We start from the raw sequence: 25,177 nt of genomic DNA, 5'->3' as shown, positions 1-25,177 counted from the left end.
GGCTTTTTTAACACATTTTTTTAAAGCCTTCTGATTTGAGGTCTCTTAATTACAACATTCAGTGATTTATTTTGTAATAAAGTGACTTTCCCTCTTGGTAATAAAGTGACTTTCCCTCTTGTCCTTTAGATCTTCTGGTTGGTGCACTTTCCCATTTGTACTGATCTTGTAATCTTACTAGCAGCCACCCCAGCCCCTGGAAATGGAGGCTTTATGGAGACAAGAAATTCCGTTAATATATATTAGAAAAAGTTCGGATTCCAGTTGTTGCCCAACGTAAGCAGTTTTTCAAAGAGCAGAGTGAAAAAATATGCTTATGACTGAAAAAAAATTCCTCTGGCAACTTTACAGTGTTTACAGTGTTTGAATAGCATTTCGTATATTTAAAATAACTTGTATGAGACAGCAACCTTTGAAGTACAGTAGTCTTTTAAGCTATAACCCAGAGAAAGAAACAATCCCGTTGGGTGAGGCCCCTTTAAAGATCATTTTCCTTGAACTTTACATCCCCTTTGAAGCAACTGCAGTGAGGATGCGGATGTTAAATAAGAGACAAGAAGTTAGTACTACAGAAGAAAAAGGAACAAATGATGTATGAGTTGTTGGGGCTAGATTTTATTTGGTTAACATTTATATTGAAAGGTTTTAATGTCATTGCCTAGACTGATGGTATTAAGGAGTAGTGTCTGCTGCGTGTTGGGAGGCACAAGGTGATTCAATCAGATGTGGAGAGAAAATATTAGAACTTCTGTTTGTTTACCTTTTAAAACTACTCTGTTTTTTTAAAAAATTTTCTATCTGTGAATTTATAATGGGATAGTTTATTAAGCTAGTAATACATGTATATAAATAAACATATTGAGGATGAATTCCCAAATGTATTTTGTGTACATGGAATTCCCAAACGTATTTTGTGTACATAGGATATGTGATCAAAAAGTTAAGAGGCCAGTGGCCTAGAAGATGCCTAATGTATAGGTGGTAAGCATATTAAAGAGGTTTATTGCTGCAAACATTTCATTTTGCTAAGATATTTTATACTGTTGAACATAATTCAGCAACTAATGTTGAAGCCCAGTTTGCTCTGTCATGGACTCTTATCTCTGTTTTTCCCTTACAAGAGCCTAAGGTTTTATTACTGTGACAGAATTTTTATATATGAAGTAGAGAATAATGCTAAACATTGTTATTATTAAGAAAGTTAATAATAAAAGTTCAGAGGCACAAAGTTTTAAATCCTTGTGAAGTCCTCAGCCCATTCCATTCAACCTTTAGCTCCACCACTAATGAAATTTCTCTCAATGTCTTTACCAGTGACCTAATTATCAAATCTACTGCTTCCTTCCTATGGTACTTGGCTTATTGTAGGCACTTAAATTTGCTGGATAAATCAATGAATGAACAAATTGGGTGACCTGTTTTTAGTGCTACTACAACTGAAATACTCCTTTATCTTTTGAATTCCCTTCTTTTTCATTACTCTTATTTTCTTCTGATCCTCCTATTTATTTTTGGTTTCCTTTGCTCTTTCCATTTTCCACTGAAATGTTAATATCCTTAAGATTTCTCCTTTGGGCATCTTTCTTTTATAGCTCTAATGCTCTTGGATTATCATTCTGCACTCTTTTCCTGAGTTTTGACTCATATTTTTAACCATCCATAAATAAAAACCTTCTGTTTGTGCCCTATGTACTGTAAATTTAACACATTTAAAATTAAAAGTCACTGTATACCATTAGAATGGCTACAATTAACAATAACAAAATTCTAACAATACCAAGTGTATAGCCAGGATACAGAGTAACAGGAACTCTTATATGTTGCTAATGGGAATGCAAAATGTTATAGTTACTTTGTAGTTTGGCAGTTTCTTATAAAATGGGAAGCATACGCTTGTCGTATTATTCATCAATCCTACTCCTAGGTATTTACCTGAGAGAAATGAAAACTTACTTTTACACAAAAACCTGTACATGAATGTTTATAACAGATTTATTCGTAACTGCCCTAAACTAGAAACAACCTAAATGTCCTTCAGTTAATGAATGGATAAACTGTGGTATATCTGTACAATAGAATATTACTCAACGATAAGGAGGAATAATCTATTGATACATGCCAACAACATGGATGACTTATAGATGCACTATGATAAATGAAAGAAGCCAATTAAGACTACATGCTGTTATTATTTCATGTATGTGGAAATAGGAAAAGGCAGATCTATGGAAGTAGAAAACAAATCAGTGGTTGTCAGGTTTTAAGAGTGGGAGAAGGACTAATAGGAGCAGCGTGAGGAAGTTTTGGGGGGAGTTATGAAGCTGTTCTGTATCTTACTGTGTTGGTTATATGCCTGTGCATTTTGTCAAATTCATAGTTCTGAAAGAGTGATTTTTGCTGTATGTAAATGAAAAGTAAAACAATTGAATTCATTATTTTCATCTCAAAAACATGGAGGCAAGAAAACAAAACTACCACTCTGTTCCTCTATCGGTATTCCATATTTTGGGTTATTTTGTCCTTATACTGAAATGGCTCACACTAAAAACCATGGAGTCATCCTCAACTCCTTTTTCTTCCTTACCGCATATTCCTTACATTCATTTGGCCTCTAATTCTTATTGAATCAATTTCTGAAATGTTTCTGGAATCAATCTGTCTTCTATATTTTTCATCGCAGCTACTAATTTAGTTTAGGTCTTTATCATCAAAGCTTGAAACAACCTTCACTTTAATTTCTTTAATTCTATTCCTTGGGATCAAGTCCAGATTTCTCAACCAGATTGCAGGAAGCATATGTTTTCTTACCTACTTTTCCAGCTTTATCTCCTGCCCCTTCTCCCATGCATCCTCTTGTTCAGGTACACTTGATTTCTTACTGTTCCATGTTTATGCCAGGCTTCTTCATGAATTCTGTGTTTACATATATTCCCTCTGTCTGAAATACTTGTTCCCTTCCTTTTCCCCTTTCATCCACTTCCCTGGCAAATTCTTGCTCATCCTTTAAGACAGGATAACTGGGAAATCTTTCAGAACTCCCTAAGGCACAGTTAGTTTCTGTGTCTTCTGTGCTCTCGCAGGATTTAATGCTTATGTTTTAGTGTACTTTACTACTTAAAATATAATTTGTCATTTCATTAATCTAGCTCTTCTATATCAGGGATGGCATATAAATGCTCATCTCTCCTTCTCTACTGTTTACTTCATAAGTGCTAATTGATTACAGCATTCTCTCTGGCTATACATGGGTATGTCATCAGAATTTATCAGAATAACATTCTAGATAGGCATTAATTATCTCTCATATTAAATTCAAATTGAAACCCTGCTTTAGACTGATTTTTTTTATGTGTAAATGCAGGATAGGTTATAGTATTAGTAATTTTGTATTTGTTTCCAATAATACCAAAATATTAATGTAATACTAAGAAGTGTTTATAATTCTTTTTCTAAAACTATTATATATATTCAAATATACAGTTTTATATTTATATAAAATATATATTTTAAATATACTTATAAAAATGTTTATATAAATGTTAATTTTTAAAAAACATTTATAATAAAACTACTTAAAAATAAAATAGAAGTATTTCAGTATTTTAAAAGAACTAATTATACTCTAGTACTGAAAACTGGTAAGGCAGTCATAACTCAGGTCATGACCTGTGTGGCTTTAGTTCTTTAGGCAGTGCCTTAAGTAAATGAAAGAAGACAGACTCCAATAAATATGTGAGGTGTGCTTACTGAAGCCTGATACCATATTTTATTGAAAATAAGACAATTCATTGCTGGTTATTTCTTGATCTTTCCATAAGCTGTAATTTAGAAGTTTTTTACCCAACTATTTCATGATTAGTTCCTGGCTGACAGTAATTTTAAGATGCATCTCACTTACAGAAACTTTAAAATACCAGGGATGGGGGAGTGCATCTCAGAATCAGTGAAATTAGGGTAATGACTTTGTGTTTAGACCAAAATCTATTATTTGATAGTTAAGTTCTAAAATATTTGGTCATTTTGCTCCAATTTTGATATGGCAGTGAGGAAATGTATTCTTTGTACATAATTTTCAGAATGGGTTTTGTTGGTCTATTTAATCCATGAGCCTGAAGTTAATTGCCCTAGAGTAAACATCTTGTGTTGTTTTGAGAGTTATCACTATCTGTTTTCTTCTCTCCTAATCTTAAGATGCCATGGCTAGTCCAGGGAAAGATAACTATAGAATGAAAAGTTATAAGAATAAAGCCCTAAATCCCCAAGAGATGCGTAGACGAAGAGAAGAAGAAGGAATACAGCTTCGAAAACAAAAAAGGGAAGAACAGGTAGGTGTTTTAAAATATTTAATTGTGTTAACATAAAAACATTATATAAAGAGTTTAGAAGTAGTATTATTGCTGCTGATCTTTAGATAATTTTAAATGAAAAAAATGTTTTAGGAAAGTAATTATGGGTAAATATATTTTTTAATTTATTAGGCTCCAGTAATAATATTAGCAAATTCACGAATCAGAATCCTGTGCTATTTTTAATCACCGACAAGAATGGCTTTTCTGTTCCATTGATAAACCTTTTACATTAATATTTCTGCTCCAGTGCTAAGAAATTTTTACTCTTGAGCCTATTTAGATCACTTCTACTTGTCACTGTAAAATTTGCCCCCTAAAAAACATTAATTGTATTCATTTGTTGCTTTATGATTTTCATAGCTCTTGCCCCTAAATTAATTATAATCGTTTTCCTATGCTATTCATACTGTTCCTCCTATAGTCTATCAGGCAGACCTCTTAGCCTTCTCTGTTTGAACTTTACATATGTGACATAAGGAATAGAAAAATTAAAAGAATGCATCTCAACATTTTTCATTCCAGGATATACCTAAATTTAGAAGTATTCATAAATAATTAGGAGGGTATGGTCCTCACATACATGAATTAAAACTAATGTGTAAAAGGGACTAGCAATGAAGAAAGTAGAAAAAGGCCTGTTTTAGAAATATGACTATTTGTCGTTCCCCTATTTGTAGTAGCTAACATAGTCTCTACTATATTACAGTAGGTACTCAAAAAAAAAATCTCTTGAATAAATGAATAGAAAGAGAACTGTGTACAGACTGAGGAACAGCAGAATTTATTTAGCTATCAAAAAGTATGTGATACCAGATTTTTTCCATCAATTTTGATTTATGAGATGTACCTATAAATCTTTCTCAGTGACCTGACCATGTCTCTTTCCTCCTCTGTTTTTTTTCTTTATATTCACTCCTGAGTTAATAAGCATAGGGTCCTCTTTCCTGAGAGCTGCTCTCTATTCTTTGTTAATCTAATATACCAACTCTGTTAATATAACACATTATCTCACTCATATAACAGATTTGCTTTTCAACTAAGATTTTCTTCTTAGACATCTCATAATTTAGTATAGGCATATGTGGTTTTCCAAGTGCTGTAAAATATAAATGTGTACTCTGCTTATGCTACTAGACATTGGACCTGAGATTAAGCAGCAGTCTATAGGACAAGAGCTAATTTAGCCCCAAAACTTCTCATAAATTTGTTATGGTATGATGATTAAGAAATACTAAAATATTCAGAATTTTGAATGATAAAATTATTGTTTTGTTCAGTAAAGGAAAAATATAATTCTATGGGAATTTAGTATTTTATGGAAAGCTCAATATATTAAGTTATTTCTCTTTATTACAGTTATTCAAACGCCGAAATGTCTCTTTGCCCAGAAATGATGAATCTATGTTAGAAAACCCTATCCAGGATCCGGATATCAGTTCCACTGTACCCATTCCAGAGGTAGATATTACAAAAACGTATTTCAAATTATATTTCAACAGTATTACAGAGCTGATACAGCAGCATTACTAATGCAGAATATTTAAATAACAATTGTATTTTCTGTGTTTTAGGAAGAAGTTATTACCACAGATATGGTTCAGATGATTTTTTCTAATAATGCTGATCAACAACTAACAGCAACACAGAAATTTAGAAAGCTGCTTTCTAAAGGCAAGAATTATTTTCAGTATGCTTATTTGATGTTACAAGAATTTGTAGTACAGTTTTATTTATTATATTTTTTTATTTTAAGGCACTTTCTTTGCCAGTAGGTCTTAATTTTTCTCTAAAATATATTTTTAAATAACATCTCTTTTTTAAACATTATATTATCAAAGTAACGCATGTTGATTGTAGAATATCTGCAAATATAAAAGGATCTAAAGAAGCAAATATAGTCCCAAATTGGTCCCATTGCCAAGAAAGGAAGTTAGAAATAACATATTTTTAAATTCTTGTAGAAATATTTTTCAGACTTTAAAATTTTTTTATTTTATTTATTTTTTTAAATTGAAAGTCTAGAAATAAACCCATACATCTGTGGTCAAATTTTTTTTAATTTATTTATTTATTTTCGGCTGTGTTGGGTTGCAGCGAGCAGGGGGCTACTCTTCGTTGTGGTGTGTGGGCTTCTCTCTGAGGTGGCTTCTCTTATTGTGGAGCACAGGCTGTCGGTGAGTGGGCTTCAGTAGTTGTGGCGCATGGGCTTAGTTACTCCGTGGCATGTGGAATTTTCCTGGACCAGGGCTTGAACCCGTGTCCCCTGCATTGGCAGGTGGATTCTTAACCACTGTGCCACCAGGGAAGCCCTCAGACATCTTTTTAAAATGGCAGCAAAACATCAGAGCATGACTGTAAAATGGATAATCAATCAATCAGATTTTTTTTCCAAACTTTTAAAAATTTAATTTGTATTTTATATTGGGGTGTAGTTGATTTACAATGTTGTGTTAATTTCAGGTATATAGCAAAGTGATTCACCAATTTTTGATTTTCATAAGCAAAGCTACATAAATCCTTGTATACCTAAAGCTTCCTTAGTATGAATTTGTAAAAGTGAAATTGTGGGTCAAAGGGAATAAACAGTGTATTAATTTACATTCCCACCTTTAGTTTGTGCAGATATTCATTTCACTATATTCTTACCAACACAACTATCTTTTAAAAAGAAAAAGATGGTTATATAATAGTGCTTATAGTGTGGCAGTTTTTGAGCACCTAAGTTGAATATTTTTTATTATTGACCTTTATAATTTGCCTATTTATGTTATTTATCCAATTTTATATTGAGTTTATAAAAATTCCTTATTAAATAAAAATTTAACCCTTAGTCTATCTCGTCTTTCATACATGGAATTTATAGGATTAGTAATTCTAATTATATTGAGCTGTATATATGAACTGATAAGATTTTGAAATTGCCCTTGGCTAGCTGCCGTATCTTCCTGAAAGACAAAATTTAGTAACGTACGAGGAATAAAAGAAATCTTGTGTTCAGTTCAGCACAGATTACAGGCTATTACCTTTGCTTTCTTATTGTAGTTCTTTTTCATAAGTACCTTTAATTTTCCTTTTCCATCCCTTATCTTCCAAGCAAAAGTAGCTTAGCAATGTTAGGAGACCCTATAAAATCAAGAGAAGTTTCCTCTTCCTCACCATATTCCACAGCTTTTGTTTTTTTAATTTGGATTTTTTTTAGTCAGATTAATATTTTTAAATTAAAACATTAATTAAAAAAATAAGTTAAATGTATTAATAGTAACACATCAATAATTTTTACATTACCACATTCTCTTTTAAGATTTCTTTTTGGCATATGTATTATGTTATAACCAATTAACAGAATTAATTTAGATTTAATTGTATTTAAGAATATTAGAGTTTGCCACCAGTTTTTATACCACAACTTCCCCATTATTGAATTCTTTAGTCATAAGATTTTATCTTCATTCCTAATTCCTCAGGGTGTTCTGTATCTTTTAAAATATAGTATCTTTTTCATAGATTCAATGATTTTTCTCTTTCTTGTAGTGGGATTATGTTTGCCCAGGTTGGGCATATGTCAGGAATTATAGATACTTTCTTTTGCTGATTGATGTGAGTTCCTGCCAAATATTTTAGGTCTAGAAGAATATTAGATTTACTATAACTTTCCTTGGTCCATCACTGTAGGAAATATGGGGAAGGAGCTAGAACTAGAACTGGAGCTTGGAATAGAAATAGAACTCCTCTGATTTAAGTCATGATAGTGACCTTTTGCTAGAACCTGTTATTTACTTCCCTATCATGGCCACTCTTATAGATGTAAATCACAAATTGTTCTTTTGTTCAATCCCAGTTTTGTTTCTCCAAGGCTTTTTTGTTGTGGATGACTCTTGATTAGTCTTCAGTGCTGAAGCAGATATTCCTCTATTTTACTTATGTTTTACATTGCCATATTGACTAAGACTTCTCTGTAATAGTTCATCACCTTTATAAGATAAGGTAGGCTATTCTGTCAGTATAATATCAATGTAAAAGTTAAAAGTTCATGATACTTATTAGATTACTTGATGATCCAAGCATACTTTAATTGCTTTCTTTTAGATGAAAGTAACTGTAAAGTAATTCCCCAGGAAGAGGTCATATTTGGGTTCTTAAATCTATATATGTATCTATGTCTATATTTCTTTATCTACATATTCAGGTAGTCTCAATACCGACAGTCTCAATACCCACTTCTCCCAACCCTCTAACTAGAAAACCAATATTCTATGCTTACTTCCGTTTCTCAACCTCCCCTTTCTTCTCTGCTCAAAAAGAGCAAGACAAAATTTTGTCCTGTACAAAAATAAGGGGAAAGTAGATTTAGAATTTTCTTTTGGGAAAAGAGAAAAAACTGGAAGGTAAAGATGGTAACCACAATTTAATTATTTTGTTTTGATTTTTTTTAAGATGGGAATAAAGGCATTAATAATATATATTATTTTATCTTGTTGATGTTTTATAACTATAAGAACAGTTTAAGCTATGGTCTGGAATTTACATTTTGAAGCATCCAGACTTTTCATTTAGAACACCCAAACAAAACTTTATAGTTTTAACTTTACTAATTTTGCAGAAATCTCCCAATTTTTGAGCAAGTTAGAAAGCAGATTTGTAGAAAAAAAGAAGAAAAGGAAGAAAAAAGTCCATTCTTTTTTTTTTTTTGCCACACCATGCAGCTTGTGGGATCTTAGTTCCCCGACCAGGAATGGAACCCATGCACACTGCAGCGGAAGCATGGAGTCCTAACCACTGGACCGCCAGGGAATTACCAAGAAGTCCATTCCTAAATAAATCTTTCTTAACAGTTGAGAACACGATTTCTAAGATTTAAACTGACTTAAAACTTAATAATAAGGTTTTTCTATATCAAACAAGCAGGATTTGTAGATCTTTTATGGTTATCATTCATTTATTAATTCTACTGATTAAACATTATTTATGATCAGTAACATACTCAAACAGGAATTAAGAAAAGGAAGAGTCAAAAGTGGAAATGAGATTTCTCTCATGTAACCAGGCGGACAGATAGCTCAGACAAATTTGTGTGGTGGGTATAGGGCAAGGGGAAGGAATAAGCATAGTGATATTATGAGTTTGGTTTTGTTTATGCTACATTTTAAAGAAGCTGTGGGGGGAAAATGTAACCATAAGCACTTAAAAATGTGGGACAGAATCTAGGAAAGAAGAATTTACGGGGGTTAGATTTGTGAATGATAAGTGATAACTGAATTAGCAAAATAGAAATAAAATAGAAATAGATTTTCTAGGAGGGGATTTCCTAAAAATAAATTTTCTAGGAGGAGAATAGATAACGGAGAAAACTAACTCAAAGGAACAACAGTGAAGAAGTTCCTGGAGAACCACAAGAGTGTACTTGTTGCTGAAGCCAAGGGAGGAGAAAGAATTCTTGGTACTTATATTATTGGGAGCTGAAATATCTTTGTTTTGTTTTGGCTGTGCCCCGCGGCATGTGGGATCTTAGTTCCCCGACCAGGGATCGAACATGCGCCCCCTGCATTGGAAGCACAGAGTCTTAACCTCTGGACTGCCAGGGAAGTCCCAGAAATATCTTTGTTTTCAATTAACATATCTTTGTTTTCAATTTACATGTCTTTGTTTTAAAATTTCTTAGAGATTTTATGATTCTCAAAAGTCCTCAGCATTTCATGAGAATTTATCAAGAATTCTAGGTAGGGGCTTTTCTGGTGGCGCATTGGTTGAGAGTCCGCCTGCCAATGCAGGGGACACGGGTTCGTGCCCCGGTCCGGGAGGATCCCACATGCCGCGGAGTGGCTGGGCCCGTGAGCCATGGCCGCTGAGCCTGCGCGTCTGGAGCCTGTGCTCTGCAACAGGAGAGGCCACAACAGTGAGAGGCCTGCGTACCGCAAAAAAAAAAAAAAAAAAAAAAGAATTCTAGGTAGTTCAATAGCATTTTTGTAAATAATAAATAATACCCTGACAAAATAGAACCTATCTAGCTGAAAGACATTAGGCAATTCATGGTTAATAGTGAAAGAGACATCCCTGGAAATTGGAGTATGGTTATGAAGAATTAGAAGACACATTATCCTTCGATTGGTATTTTGAGTATTGGACTGAAATATTCCCATATTGTGAAGGTGACCTCCCAAATAGCATTCAATTTATGAATTATAAATATTTGTATAGGAAATATTTTAAAATTTTCTTATCATTATGGTAATGAAAAACATTTAGCTTTTGTTTTTTTTTTTCAGTAAACATTGCAATTATGAGAACGTTTATTTTCTTCAGCTACATCCAGCTAAGGGTTTTAAACTGGATCAGTGAAACCTAGGAAAGAGTTATTTTATGTGCCCTGTTAATTGGCATAGGGTCCAGATCATTGTGTTTTTGTGTCTATGTAATAACTTAATTATTTTTTAATTTTCAGAACCTAATCCACCAATTGATCAAGTTATACAGAAACCAGGAGTTGTGCAGAGATTTGTGAAATTTCTTGAAAGAAATGAAAATTGTACATTACAAGTGAGTTCTGTAGTTTACTTTCTTAATCTTTTTCCAGAAATGACATAGGATTAATGTGTCTAGTGAAAGCAGCTTCTACAGTACTGAGTATATTGTAAGCATTCAGTAAATACTTGGCAATTAAAGGTGGTGCTACCTGTCTTGCCTTGGTCAAGGTTGCAATGCTAATTTTTTCTAGGAACTGTTATTTAATTAAACAATTTTGGGAAAAATATATAAAATCATTCCTAATGTTAAGAAAAATTTTGTAGTTGTCAACCTTTAATAACTTTTGTTTTAGAAAACCATAAACCAAAATGTTAATTTAATGGTTAAATTTTTTTTGGCTCTTAGCTAACTAAAGTTGTAACTTTTTAGTATAAACTCATGTACCTCTTAAAACATTTTTATCTGATGGATTAGTTCTCTTTTTGAAAAAAGAACGAATCATTATAATCTACTTAAAATGTGACCAAAGTTAAGTTTGTCCTAAAGAGCATTGCTTCTCAGTTATACTATAGTGAAAATTTTAAGATGTCTTCCAAATAATTGGCTACTAATAGTAAATTACCGAAGTTTGCAGGTATTTTACTGTTTAAGATTGTTCTTCCTGACTTTCATTGCTATAAATATTCTTAAGTAAGTGTACAGGGTGGAATTATATCTATCAGTAATTGCACAAGACCTACATCTAATTTCTCAATGCTCTTGTTGGTCATGGAGGACTTTTACTAGTATTTGAGTAATAGTTGTTGAAATTACAACTTAGAATTGTGTTCCACTTATCTGAGTAATTTGGGAAAGGTCCTCACATCTAGGTATAAGCAAAGGAATGTGTTGAACCTGTGACTATTAACCATCATGAGCTTTATGCTGAAAAATTGTTGAGAATGTTTACAACAAGGGTGTCTGAGGAAAAGACCCTTTTATCCATAGTATAGTCTTATTGTCAATTAGTGTTCAGAGTCTTTAGGTGATAGTGCTGAAAGGACCGGAGATCATGATCTAGTCCATTTGCCTTATTCATAAGCTCTGAGTCCAGACTAAAACCTAAGCCTCCTGATAACTAGTTTATTATTTGGCTCTTTAATTCTAAGTGATTGAAAGAAGAAGTGTGTGAATATGAATGAATAAAATTGAGTGTTAGTTTAAGCAATACATTGTATAAGGCATTGTAGTTAAAAAATTGAGTAAGATATTGTCCCTTTTTGCAGAAATTCTTCACTCTGTTGGGGGAGACAAACACATAAAGCAGACCTGTGATACCATAGTACAGTTAGTGCTAACAAAACAATATACAGAGTGCTTTGGGAGCACAGAGAACATGGCAACTTATCTGGGTTTTTTTTTGGTTTAGTAGTGTCGCATGGCTAGTCTTGAGGGTGAATGAGAGTTTAACAGGCTGAAAAAAGGAAAATTAATTTCAGGTTGTGAGAATAACATGTGCAGAGAGCATACAGTATTCAAGAAGAATATTGGGGATTTGAGTGTTTATTAATCATTATACTTGAAACCTAATGAAATTCAGCAGTATGCTCTTGGGGCAGCTATATGCTGTGCCATATTATCCAAGTTCATATGAAATATGCTACTTCGAAACATTGATCTAATAGAGAGGCCTCAAACTGGGGGCCTACATGCCAGATTGACCCACAAACAAATGTTGTTTGGCCTGCACATGTTTTAAAAGCTATCTGCTAATAATGAACTCTTTGACCTTGAACAAATCACCTAAATGTCTGGACTTATAATTTTCTTATTTCTTAAGTGAGGAGGGTAGGACTAGATGATGCCTAGGGAAACAAAAATACCTTTTATGAGTCTAAGTTCCATAGATATACTATTACTCTATTAAGTAGTGTCTCATTTATTTTTACACTGCTTGCTTTAGAATACCTGGCTCCCTAATTGTAAACATTAGGAGTTTTATGAATTATAAATTCAGATGTGTTCATTTATTGCTCATGATTTGTAAATTTTTATTATATTCTTCTCAGTTCTTATTTTTCCAGATTGAAGAGTCCTTTTTTTAAAATAAAGCATTTTTACCTATCAAATCTGATTTCACATTAAATCTTATTAATCGTAAGTCAGTCTTTCTCTCCGACTTGTTCAGCTAAGTCTTTACTCCCTCTCTTCTTCCTTTCTTCTCCTTTCTGACATTTTTTGGGTGCTTTCATTTATTCTACTTTTATTTTTCCTTAGTTTGAAGCTGCATGGGCATTAACTAATATAGCATCTGGAACTTTTCTACATACCAAAGTAGTGATTGAAACTGGGGCTGTTCCAATTTTTATCAAACTTCTTAATTCAGAGCATGAAGATGTTCAAGAACAGGTAAGTTTCTAATTTGACCTATTATATCTACTAGATTTTAACTTTCTCTTGAAAGTACCATTTGCGATTATGGTTTGAAATTCAGTTTTACCAAGTCGCCTGTGCATTACATTTATTAGAATACAATAATTTCTATTTACTGTCAAATTAGAAGGAAGGAAGAATGAACTGTCTTAGGCATAATCCTGGGTTTTGTAAACATGGGATCTCAGCTATTGGGAATTACTATTCCCATTTATAAAAGAGCATACTGAGACCCAGAAAAGTTAGTAATTTACCCAAAGTCACAGTGAGTGGCTGAACCAGGTTTTAAACCTGGGCCAGTCTGATTCCTTGTTCTTTGCATGTATGTAGATTATTTCATTGTTTCTTTTTAATATATCACATTATTTTGAATGAACCATTTTAGATTAAACTTTCTCATAGTTGTTGTAACAGGGAAAATTTAATCACATATAATTTGTTCCATCCAGAGAAAGTCAAATGTTTTTATATTTTCGTTTTGGATCATTTTCATGCAAATTGATCTGTAGATCTCTCTACCATTCCATCTGTTTGTTTATATTTTTATTTTTATGTGTATATTTTTTTCCCACTTAACACTAGTATTGAGAGCCTTTGCATACGGCATTAATTATTCTTCCAAGAAAATTTTACTGATTACTCATTATCCATTCAGGTAGGTACCATAATTTATCTGTTCCTCAATAGTTGTACATTTGAGTTATTTCTAGCTTATTAGTGTTAATAATATTGTGATGAACATCATTATATATCGGTCTTGATATTAATATGTCTTGACATATATATGTACCTCGATTATTTCATTAGGGAAAAATGACTTTACTCAGTCAAAGAAAAAATTTTTAAGTTCTTATTATGTATTTCAAAGTAGACTTCCAAAAATGTTAACGAATTTATATCCCCACCAACAAAATACTTAACAGGTTGCAAAATGTCATCACTTAAAAAAATTTTTCTTAAAAAAATAGACAATAAGCGTAGGTCTAGAGTAGATGTTAAAAATATTAACGCATATTTTAGATGTTAAAATAAAATTTTCCCAATTGAAAAAGTAACTTAATGTCTACTTTCATGCTTATATGAAAAGCTTGAAATGAGAATATAATGATCATTTGCATTTGTGTAATTTCTCATCTAATTGAAATTTAATATTTGAATAATCTTTTACTATCATTTATTTAAGCTGGACTAACTCTGAACTTATTTTCAAGCATCAATTCAAGCCAATTCTCACATTAGCTTTACCTTCCTTTTCTATGCTTTGTCTGTCCTTCCTTTTTTCTTTTACAAGTCAGTCCCTTCCCAGTGAGTGGATTCCTTGTCATAGGAGCAAACCTCTAGCATAGGGAATTGGAAGATTCACTAAATATAGATATACAGTTGACCCTTGAACAACAACAGGTTTGAACTGCGCGGTTCACTTCCACATAGATTTTTTGTAATAAATACGTACTACAGTACTGTGCAGTCTGAGGTTGGTTGAATCTGAAAATGCAGAACCTTGGATAAGGAGGGCCAACTGTAAAGTTATACATGGATTCTCGACTGTGCAGGGCTTAGTGCCCCTCACCTGGTCATTGTTCAAGGGTCAACTCTATTTTGTCTCTCCATGTAGATTCAGAGTAGACAAACTATCTCTTTGTTGAACAGAATAAACATTTCATTAGCATGTAAGAAAAAGTTTTTAAATGCCCTATGCTTCAATTTGACTAAAAATATTATTAAAGGTACTTTTAAATTTTTCCTTTCTTGTTTCCTACTAGCATGTTTTGTTTTAACATCTTGAAAACTATCACTTTTTTCCTTTTACACTAAAATCTCATTCTTAAGGGAGAGCATCTTATTTAAGATCTTGCCATAAAAGAATCTTTTTTTCTTATTTTTCTAAGGCTGTTTGGGCACTTGGTAATATTGCTGGTGACAATGCAGAATGCAGAGATTTTGTTTTGAATTGTGAAATACTTCCACCTCTTTTAGAGTAAGTACTTTAAGTTTATCATGATTAAATACTACTTTGGGAAAAGCAAACTGTTTTCTACACTATATTACTACATACACAATTAAGTTCTTCAGTGATACTTTTAAATTTCGCTTATGTTTATCCAAGCCTGAAATAGCTTGAAAGTATGTAAAACTAACAACAAAAAAATTTTTCCAGTTGTATCATATCTGTCTTTTATGTTCTCTTAAGCCACACTTCACAGTGGTCCTTGCTTACTTGATGCTTACTGTGCTAAAATAATTATTCTACAAAACAAGGATAAGTAATAGTTTTTAATACAATAAAAATTTAAAAGTTGCTAAAGCTGGGAGTATTTACTATATGAACAGATGATGTATTGAGGATGTCAGGTTTTCATATTTGATTTTGAAATGTTCAGAGAACAAAGAGTTTTCTTTCAGAATTAGAATTTTACTTAAAATGACTTAGCTATCGTTTCTTTTTCAAATACCTTATACTTTTTTTAAAAAAGAAATTACCCTATAATGTAAGGTTCTTTACAGAAATGACATAAAATTATTTGAAAGACAGGTTTCTTTATCTATGTTGGTTATCATTTACTAAGAGGATTTTTATTTAGGCTAAATGCCAGTGGTCAATAGTGAAAAAGGAAAAACTAATTGAGGAGATGATTGAAAGGGAAAATTTTACTCATCATTTCTAGGCCATTCTCCATCCTTTCCAAGCTGAGAAATTGGATAGGAAGAATAACTTTTTAGATACGATTTTGCAAAAGATATTTTATTATTTTAGAGAGCATAACTTTCCATGGACAAAATGGATTTCTCAGCATCATTTCACTCAACTGACATTGAGTACCTACTATGTGGATGCCACTGAACCACTTGTGATTTCATTTACTTTGGGCTTATCCAGAGTTAAGCTTTATGGTATTTGAGAATTTAGTTGAGCCATGAAGGAAAACACTGATTCAGGGTTCAATATCAGAGTTATTTTGGAGTTCATACTATTAAAAACATCTCTTAAAATTTCAATTTGAGACTTTTTTGGCCTGATTATATGGTTTGTAGATTAACTGTGAGCACTTTGTTTCTCTTTTCACTTTTGCTCTCTGTCTCTAGCTCATTTTATTATTTGTTAATATCTCAAGTTAGTAATGGTTTATGAAATAGTAAGTACGTATTTATTAGTTCTAATCCCTTTAAATGTTCTAAGGAGCTTTTAATTATGACTAAAGAAACAAAACTAAAAAATAAAACTAATGAAAAACAAATAGTACCCAGCTATGTAGTCCTGGTTATAAACATAATAAATTTCAGAAAAAGAGTAGGTTTAGAAAGTTTCAAAGGTTCATTAAAAAATTGAGAAACGTCGTAAAAAGGAAGTTATGTCAAGTTAGCTGCCAGGTGTTCTCACTGTAGTTGGTCAAAAGGAAAAATGGTATTAACTTAAAAAAGATTATGGATAATCTGTAGTTCACATTGAAATTCACATTTAGCTAATGCTTAAGTATACATAAAATTTCTATTAATATAATATGGTTTTATCAATTCTGCCTTGGGGAGTTTCAACTTGTTTTATTCTCAGTAAATATAAGCCTTTTGCTACTATGGACTTTCTATACTGATATAGCTTTGTTGTTTTAATTTAATTCAACTTTAATTTATAATACAGCAAATCTGGACAAGAAAAGATTTGTAATTTCTCATAATAATCCCATTAATACAAGTGAAGAAAAATAGTATACATCACAGCTTGGCCAACTACAGTCTTCAAGCCAAATTTGGCCTGTCCCCTGTTTTTGAAAATTAAATTTTATTAAACACAGTCACATCAATTTGCTTACTTAATGTCTATGGTTGCTTTCATGCTACGTCAGCAGAGTTCATAGTTGCAACAGCGAAAGGCCTGTGAAGCCAAAAGTATTTACTGAAAATGTCTGTCAACCCCTGATATAGAAAATCAGTGTAACTAATTTATTTCTAAATGAGTTATGGTTTTAGGAGGCTTCAAAGACTGTTTATAGGAAAACATTTAGAACATTTTTTTGTGTGTGTGATAAAATATACACAGTATAAAATTTGCCATTTTAAAGTGTACAATTTACTGCCATTAAGTACATTCATAGTGTTTTGCAATCATAATCTCTATCTAGTTCTAGAACTTTTTATCACTCCAGACAGAAACCCCAATACCCATTAAGCAGTCACATCCCCTTTTTCCAGTGCCTCAGTCCTTGGAAACCACTAATCTGCTTTCTGTCTTTATGTATTTACCTATTCTGGATATTTCATATATATGAAATCATTATAGTATGTGACCTTTTGTGTCTGGCTTCTTTCACTTACCATATGGTTTTCAGGGTTCATTCATATGGTAGCATGTATCAATACTTTGTTCTTCTTATAGCTAAATAATATTCCATTGTATGGATGTACCACATTTTGTGGTACATTCGTCAGTTGATGGTCATTTGGATTATTCCCACCTTTTGACTACTGTGAATAGTACTCCTATGAACGTTTGTGTACAAGTTTTTGTTTGAACACCAGTTTTCAATTCTTTTTATGTATTACCTACCGGTGGAATTGCTGGGTAATGTAGTAACGCTATCTTTAACTTTTTAAGAACCACCAAACTTTTTCCACAGTAGCTGCACCATTCTACATTTCCACCAGCAGTGTGTGAGGGTTCCAGTTTCTCCACTTTGTCACCAACATTTGTCTGTTATTCTGATTTAGGCCATCCTAGTGGATGTGAGGTGGTATCTCATTTTGCTTTGATTTGCATTTCCTAATGACACTGAACATCTTTTCATATATTTGTTGGCTATTTGTGTATCTTCTTTGGAGAAATATCTAAGTCCTTTGCATATTTTTAAATTCAGTTATTTGTCTTTTTGTTGTTGAGTTATAAGAATTCTTCATATATTCTGGATAGATTCTTGTCAGATATATGATTTTTAAATATTTTTTGCATTCTCTGGGTTGTCTTTTCACTCTTGATAATTTCCTTGATTCACAAAGTTTTTAATTTTGATGAAGTCCAATTTATCTATTTTTTTCCTTTGTTGCTTATGTTTTCGGTGTCATTTGTAAGAAACCATTGCCAAATCTAGGGTCATGAAACCCTTTTGTTTTCTTCTAAGAGTTTTATAGTTTTATCTCTTATATTTGCATTTTTGATCCATCTTGAGCTATTTTTTTTTATATGACATGAGGTATATGTGGACATCCACTTGTTCCAGCATGATTGGTTGAAGAGACTGTTCTTTCCTCATTGAATGGTCTTGACACCCTTGGTGAATATGAGTTGACCATCCATGTGTGAGTTTATTTCTGGATTCTTACATTCTGTTCCATTGATCTGTACGTCTGCCCTTATGCCAGTAACTGTTTTGATTACTGTAGCTTTCATGGTAAGTTTTGAAATCAGGAGGTGTGAGTCCTTCAGTTTACCTTCAATTTTTTTTTCCATGTTGTTTTAGCTATTCAAGGTTCCTTGTAATTCCATGCAAATTTGATGCCTCACTTTTCCATTTCTAAAAAATACCATTGGCATTTTGATAGCGATTGCATTGAAACTGTATATCACTTATCACTTTGTGGAGTATTTCTGTTGTAACAAAATCAAGTCTTCCATCTGTGAACATGTGATATCTTTTAATATAATTAAGTATTCATTAATTTCTTCAACAATATTTCATAGTTTTTACTGTACAGGTCTTGGTTAAATTTCATCTTTAAGTATTTTATCCTCTTTGATGCAATTTTAAATGCAGTTATTTCTTGGATTTTTTGACTTGTTCAGTACCCAATGTATAGAAATACAGTTGATTTTTGTGTGTTGATCTTGTATCCTGCACCATTGTTGAATTCATTTATTAGCACTATTAGTTTTTTGTGTGGATTTTTTTGGATTTCTATATATAAGGTCATGTCACCTGTGCATAGTGATAGTTCTTCCTTTCCAATTTGGGTGCCTTCTATTTCTTTTTATTGCCTGATTGCTCTGGCTAGAGCTTCCAGTACAGCATTGCATAAAAGCGGCAAAAGCAGGTATCTTTGTCTTGCCTTTTATCACTCTTTCACCATTGAGAATGATGTTAGCTGTGGGTTTTTCATAAATATCCTTTATCATATTGAGGTGGTTTCCTTATATTCCTAGGTTGTTGCATGTTTTTATCATGAAAAGGTGTTGGGATCTGTTAAATGCTTTTTCTGTGTCAACTGACATGATCACATGTTTTTTTCCTTCATGCTATTACTGTGGTGTATTATATTGTTTACTATTGTTCACTGAATCATCTTTACATTCCTGGGATAAATCCCATTAGTTCATAGTGTATAATCCTTCTAATATGTTGCTAGATTCAGTTTCCTAGAATTGTGTTAAAGTTTTTTCGTATCTACTAGGAATATACATACATACTTGTGATGTCTTTGGCTTTGATATCAGGGTAATGCTGGCCTCATAAAACAAGGTAGGAATGTTCTCTTCTATTTCCTGGAAGAGTTTGAGAAGGATTTAATTCTTCTTTAATGTAGAATTTACCAGTGAAGCTGTCTCGTGCTGGACTTTTCTTTATTGGAAAGTTTTTGATTACTGGTTCAGTATCTTTGTTATATATCTATTTAGATTTTCTGTTTCATCTAGAGTCAGTTTGGTAGTTTATGTGTTTCTTAGAAATTGTTCATTTCTTCTGGGTTACCCAGTTTGTTGGCTTACAATTGTTCATAGTATTCTCTTATAATTATTTGTATTTCTGAAAGATAAGTAGTAATATACCCACTTTCATTCCTAATTTGTCTTTTTTTCTTTGTCAGTCTAGGTAAAGGTTTGTTTATTTTGTTGATTTTTCTTTCAAAGAATCAACTTTTGATTTAGTTCATTTTCTTTAGTGTTTTTCTCTTCTCTATTTCATTTATTTCTGCTCTTTATTATTGCCTTCCTTCTGATAGCTTGGGGTTTTGTTTGCTCTAATTTTTTTAGTTTCTTAATTAAGATGAAGGTTTATGTTATACTTTTTTGAGATCTTTTTAAATGTAGGTGTTTTCAGCTACAATTTTCCCTCTGAGCTTTCACTGCATTCTGTAGGTTTTAGCATGTTCCTTTACATCTCTATCCTACAATAAGTTACTGTTGTCACAAATTACATTATTAAACATTGTGTGCCTGTTAACATAGATTTGTAATTATTGCTCTATGTATGTATCTTTTAAATCATAGAAAAAAGAGAAATTATAAACCAAAAATAAAATAATAATGCCTTTTACATTTACCTGTGTAGTTATTTTTAGTGGTGTTATTTCTTCATATGGTCTTGAGTCATTATTTATTGTCCTTTTATTTCAGGACATTTTAGTTATTATAGTTATACTTATAAAGCGGATCTACTAGTGGTGGAATTTCCTCAGCTTTTGTTGTTCCTTCATTTTTGAAGTGTAATTTTGCTGGATATAGAATTCTTCTTTGACAGTTTTCTTTCAGCCCTTTAAATATATTATTGCCTTCTGTCCTCCATGGTTTTTGATGACAAATCAGATATTGATCTTAATGAGCGAGTTCCCAGTTAGGCAAAACAAAGGCAAGCCCTTCATTGGTCCTTCAGGGAGTACCCAGACAGGTCAAAACCGAGAAACACAATTCCTTGGAAACAAAGTCTCCATAGCCCCTTTTGGAACCAGAACTCACAGTGGGAACTCCAGCTTTTGTCTTCAAGGCTGCTTCCAGGCCGGGGAGGGGATTGGGCAAAGGCAAGTTATATTGCCAGAAAGCTCTCCTACCACATTTCAGCCCCTGATTAAAAGTTTACTTGCTTATTGTGAACTTTTACTTTCTTGGAGAGTTCTGATAAAGTTGATTCTGACAGAGTTTGCAAAAATTTTTTGGTGTTTCGGGGAAGGATAGGCCCCCAGAGTTCCCTTCTCTACCATTTTTGCTGAAGTCACTCCAGAACAAGAATTTTTTTTAAAGCTAGGTTCTCTGTACTTCTAGCAGGTTGATAGCAGATTGCAGATGAAAATACTAAGATAGGCAATCTGTTTCAAACAAAACAAAAGAAAACAAACTATCTCTTCTCAACAGCTGATCTTCATTCAGTTTGACTCTGTAGTCCTTACTTCATGAATTTGTATAGTGTATTATTTTCACGGTTAAAAAAGTAATCTAATAATATATTCTTTTTAAAATAAATAGAAATTAATGTCAGTTTACCATGGCACTCTTTATTTTGAACATGTTTTATGTCTTATAAGAATCCATTCAAGTCATATTTTTTAAATTTTCAAAATAGAGCTGTGATATATTTGTTTTTGAATTTTTAAAAATCCCTTTTCCTATTTTACCAGGTCAGTTTGAATTCCTTATAAAATATATTAAGAATTTTTATGTTATGATAGTAGAAAATAGCTAAAGAGGAAAAATGAATGTGAAGTGACAATTCCTTTTTTCTTTTTCTTGGCAGGTTATTAACAAATCCAAACAGACTTACAACAACCAGAAATGCAGTATGGGCCCTCTCAAATTTATGTAGAGGAAAAAATCCTCCTCCAAACTTTAGTAAGGTATTTGTAAAATATACAAATTAAGGAATCTGTCTACATAAACTTTTAAGTCTCCTTATTATAGATTTTTAGAGATTAAAGAGACTTTACTCTTTTTTTAGTAATTATTTTTTTTATTGACTAGACAATATTTGCACATACATAAAATCAAAAGATATACAATGGAAAGGCTCACTTTATTTTCCAAAAAAAAAATGTCTGCCAAATATCTAAGACTGAATAATGATTAACAGTCTTTTAAGTAAAAATGGTATTCCCATGGGAAAAAATAGCTAATTCAGCTTGTAATTCAAATGAGTGTTTTTCCTGGGGATCACCATCTTACTTTTTTGATAATGCAGAAGTGCACTATGTGTATTTCCCATTTTATCTCACAATATATTCAGAAGACATGTATTCAAGGGTTGAGATTTAATAAAATTAGTAATTTTTACTGCTTCTTCAAGGTTATTCTTCCTCCCCACTTTTAACTACAAGTGTGTGGACATGAAGAATACAAAGATCTGTGGTACATTTGGTATCACTGCTTTGATTTGTGCAAATGTGCTGATAGTTTTACCCACCTTTTTTTTTTTAATGTCTTTATTGGAGTATAATTGCTTTACAATGTTGTGTTCGTTTCTGCTGTATAACAAAGTGAACCAGTTATGTGTATACATATATCCCCATATCCCCTCTTTCTTGTGCCTCCCTCCCACCTTCCCTATCCCACCCCTCTAGGTGGTCACAAAGCACCAAGCTGATCTCCGTGTGCTATGCGGCTGCTTCCCACTAGCTATCTATTTTACGTTTGGTAGTGTATATATGTCAGTGCTACTTTTTCATTTCGTCCCAGCTTACCCTTCCCCCTCCCCTTGTCCTCAAGTCCATTCTCTACGTCTGCACATTTATTCCTGTCCTGCCCCTAGGTTCATCAGAACCATTTTTTTTTTTTTTTAGATTCCATATATATGTGTTAGCATACGGTATTTGTTTTTCTCTTTCTGACTTACTTCACTCTGTATGACACCCACCATTTCTTTTATACTTTTCATGCAAATGTCAACAAAATGAAAAAGGCCAATTATGTGTTAGTATAATTATGAAAATAGTTTTGGCATTAAAGACCCCCTAAAGTTTTCAAGGGGGTCCATGGACCACACTTTGAGAGCCACTGCCCTATGACATTGCTTAATATCTACCTGATTAATTCCCTCATCTTTAAGTCTTTGCTTAGAAGTTACCTGTTCCATGAGCTCTACCGTAACTACTGTATTTAGTGTAATCTATCACTATCCTCCAGCCACGGACCCCCACATTTTACTCTCATTTTTTCTTAACACCTTTTAACATAATATGTGTTTATTATTTCTATTAACTTAAAAAAAATCTTCCTCTAAAGTGTAAACTCTTCAGAGTTAGGAATCTTGGTCTTTTTTGTTTACTTATGTATTCCAAACTTACAGTGTAATATCACAGTAATAGGGCTTAAGACTTTTGTTAAGTAAATTTTTTGTGATTTTCTGAGATTCCTTTATCATTCAAATTTTTTTGAAATTTTATTTCCACAATCATATTTTATATTCTCAACAATAATTTTGTTTGTTCTTTGATTGCTTGCTTATCTTTCTGTAGAATTTTGTTCTTTTATTGTTTCAGCAAATTTTCTTACCTGTGGATTTATAATTTTTGAAGTTTTCTTTTTTCTATGTCTCTCTTTCTACATTTTTGTTTTGTTTATGGTTTGTTTGTCTTGATCTCTTTCATACTGGAGGCTCTCCTCATATATCTGGTGATCCTTGACACGCTGGAAATACTCAGGAGGCAGGCACTAAAAAGCTGATTGGAAGATGGGTGTACAGGCTTGTTATCTTATGGGCTTCATTGTAGAATAATTGGGCAGCAAAACCATATTTTCTTTGAGGAACTCAAAATTTCAGTATGTTTTCTAAGACTGTTTTGTTTCTCTAGAGACAGATTTTCCACTCTCCTGTTGGAAGGTGGGTAGATTGGGTTGACTAGGTAATACCACTGGAGATCTGGGAGCTGGGAATTGCAAGAGGGCTGGAAGTTTTCAATTCAATCAGTATGTAACTTTTACTTAATCTCTATAGTTTCCAATCCAGTGTTTAATTTCAACCTCCTCTATGCTTGATACCCCAAAGTTCAGTTTCTGTAGTTCACCAGTTGTGGTCAGGTATAAATGTCTACTGGACTCCTCAAAGATGAGATTTGTATTGCTATTTCTTCTTTTCCTTGTTTCTGAGAAGCCAGAAACAGAAATGTTTTTATTTTACTCTCTTAAAACTAGAACTCTGTAGGACTTTGTTTTTTAAATCATTGAGGGGGTGTGTGTATGATTTGGACATAGACAGGGCATCCCAAATACATACTTAATTATTTTTAAGAACTTTAAATTACCACATATCTTATTCAATATAAGATAAATTGGAATCATAATCAGTTTCATATTTATATATAGTTTTCATGATCATAATTTAAAACAATAGAATGTCTTAATTTCTCTGGTATTTTTGTAGCATTAAATTTTCACTTTAAACAGAGTAGAAATGATTTTCCTAAAGAAACTTTGTTTCAGATAGAGAAAAATTTTAAATACTGGCTCTTTCTTCCCTTCCAGGTTTCACCTTGCTTAAATGTCCTGTCACGATTGTTGTTTAGCAGTGACCCAGATGTATTAGCAGATGTGTGTTGGGCCCTTTCTTATCTCTCAGATGGATCCAATGATAAAATTCAAGCTGTCATTGATTCTGGAGTCTGTCGAAGATTGGTGGAACTTTTGATGTAACTATAATTTATTGTTAATAAGTGTATGATTGTGTTTTAAGTTTAGCAATTAGAGTAGTGGCCTTCTAAACATCTCAAGATTCACTATCTTCAGGAAGGATTGAAAAGCTACCAAGTCCACTCCACAGAATAGCTATAATACTGAGAATTTGACCCTTAAACTATTTGGAACTAATCAGTTTGTTAATGAATTTTACTAGTTTTAATCTTTTACTAGTTTTAATCTCTTCAGGAATGGGCGGGACTTAATTCAACAAGTATTTATGGAATGCCTATTACCTGCTACTGTTGTGCAATGTATTAATGATGTATGGAATACAGTTTCTGCTCTCACAGGACCAATAATCTAGTTAATTGTTCATTACAGTAATTAATTTGTGTATAAGTCCATGCAGTGAAAAACTTTAGTATTTCACCTGTATTAAAGATCATGTTTCTCTTTGCTGGGCTATTATTGCTACCTTCTTTAAAAAGAACAGATTTGCTTTACAAAGAAGTTAAAAAGTTGTAAGAAAACTTGTTTTAGAAAGATATTGAAGTTTCCTCATCCTCTTCTTTTAAAAAAATGTATTATCTTTCATCCTTTCTTCTTTTGTCAGAAAACCATTAGGTAGGCCCAAACAAGGTAGATGGTAGAA

At 32.4% G+C, this 25,177-nt stretch overlaps 1 protein-coding gene across 1 annotated transcript in view; it reads left to right on the top strand.

The window, feature by feature from the left end:
• KPNA5 (karyopherin subunit alpha 5) overlaps window positions 1-25,177 on the top strand; it is a 39,195-nt gene that overhangs the window by 834 nt on the left and 13,184 nt on the right. The window contains exons 2-9 of the mRNA XM_060114495.1: window positions 4,192-4,325; window positions 5,706-5,807; window positions 5,921-6,020; window positions 10,789-10,883; window positions 13,068-13,199; window positions 15,113-15,201; window positions 21,653-21,752; window positions 24,373-24,536. Of these exons, the coding sequence (XP_059970478.1) occupies window positions 4,197-4,325; window positions 5,706-5,807; window positions 5,921-6,020; window positions 10,789-10,883; window positions 13,068-13,199; window positions 15,113-15,201; window positions 21,653-21,752; window positions 24,373-24,536 (911 nt within the window). The 5' untranslated portion in view covers window positions 4,192-4,196. The remainder of the gene's footprint in view (window positions 1-4,191; window positions 4,326-5,705; window positions 5,808-5,920; window positions 6,021-10,788; window positions 10,884-13,067; window positions 13,200-15,112; window positions 15,202-21,652; window positions 21,753-24,372; window positions 24,537-25,177) is intronic.

The sequence above is a fragment of the Mesoplodon densirostris genome, chromosome 12 (assembly GCF_025265405.1).
Source record: "Mesoplodon densirostris isolate mMesDen1 chromosome 12, mMesDen1 primary haplotype, whole genome shotgun sequence".
Lineage (NCBI taxonomy): Eukaryota > Metazoa > Chordata > Mammalia > Artiodactyla > Ziphiidae > Mesoplodon > Mesoplodon densirostris.
The sequence above is the reverse complement of the archived record's forward strand: the minus strand, read 5'-3'. Positions and strand labels throughout refer to the sequence as shown.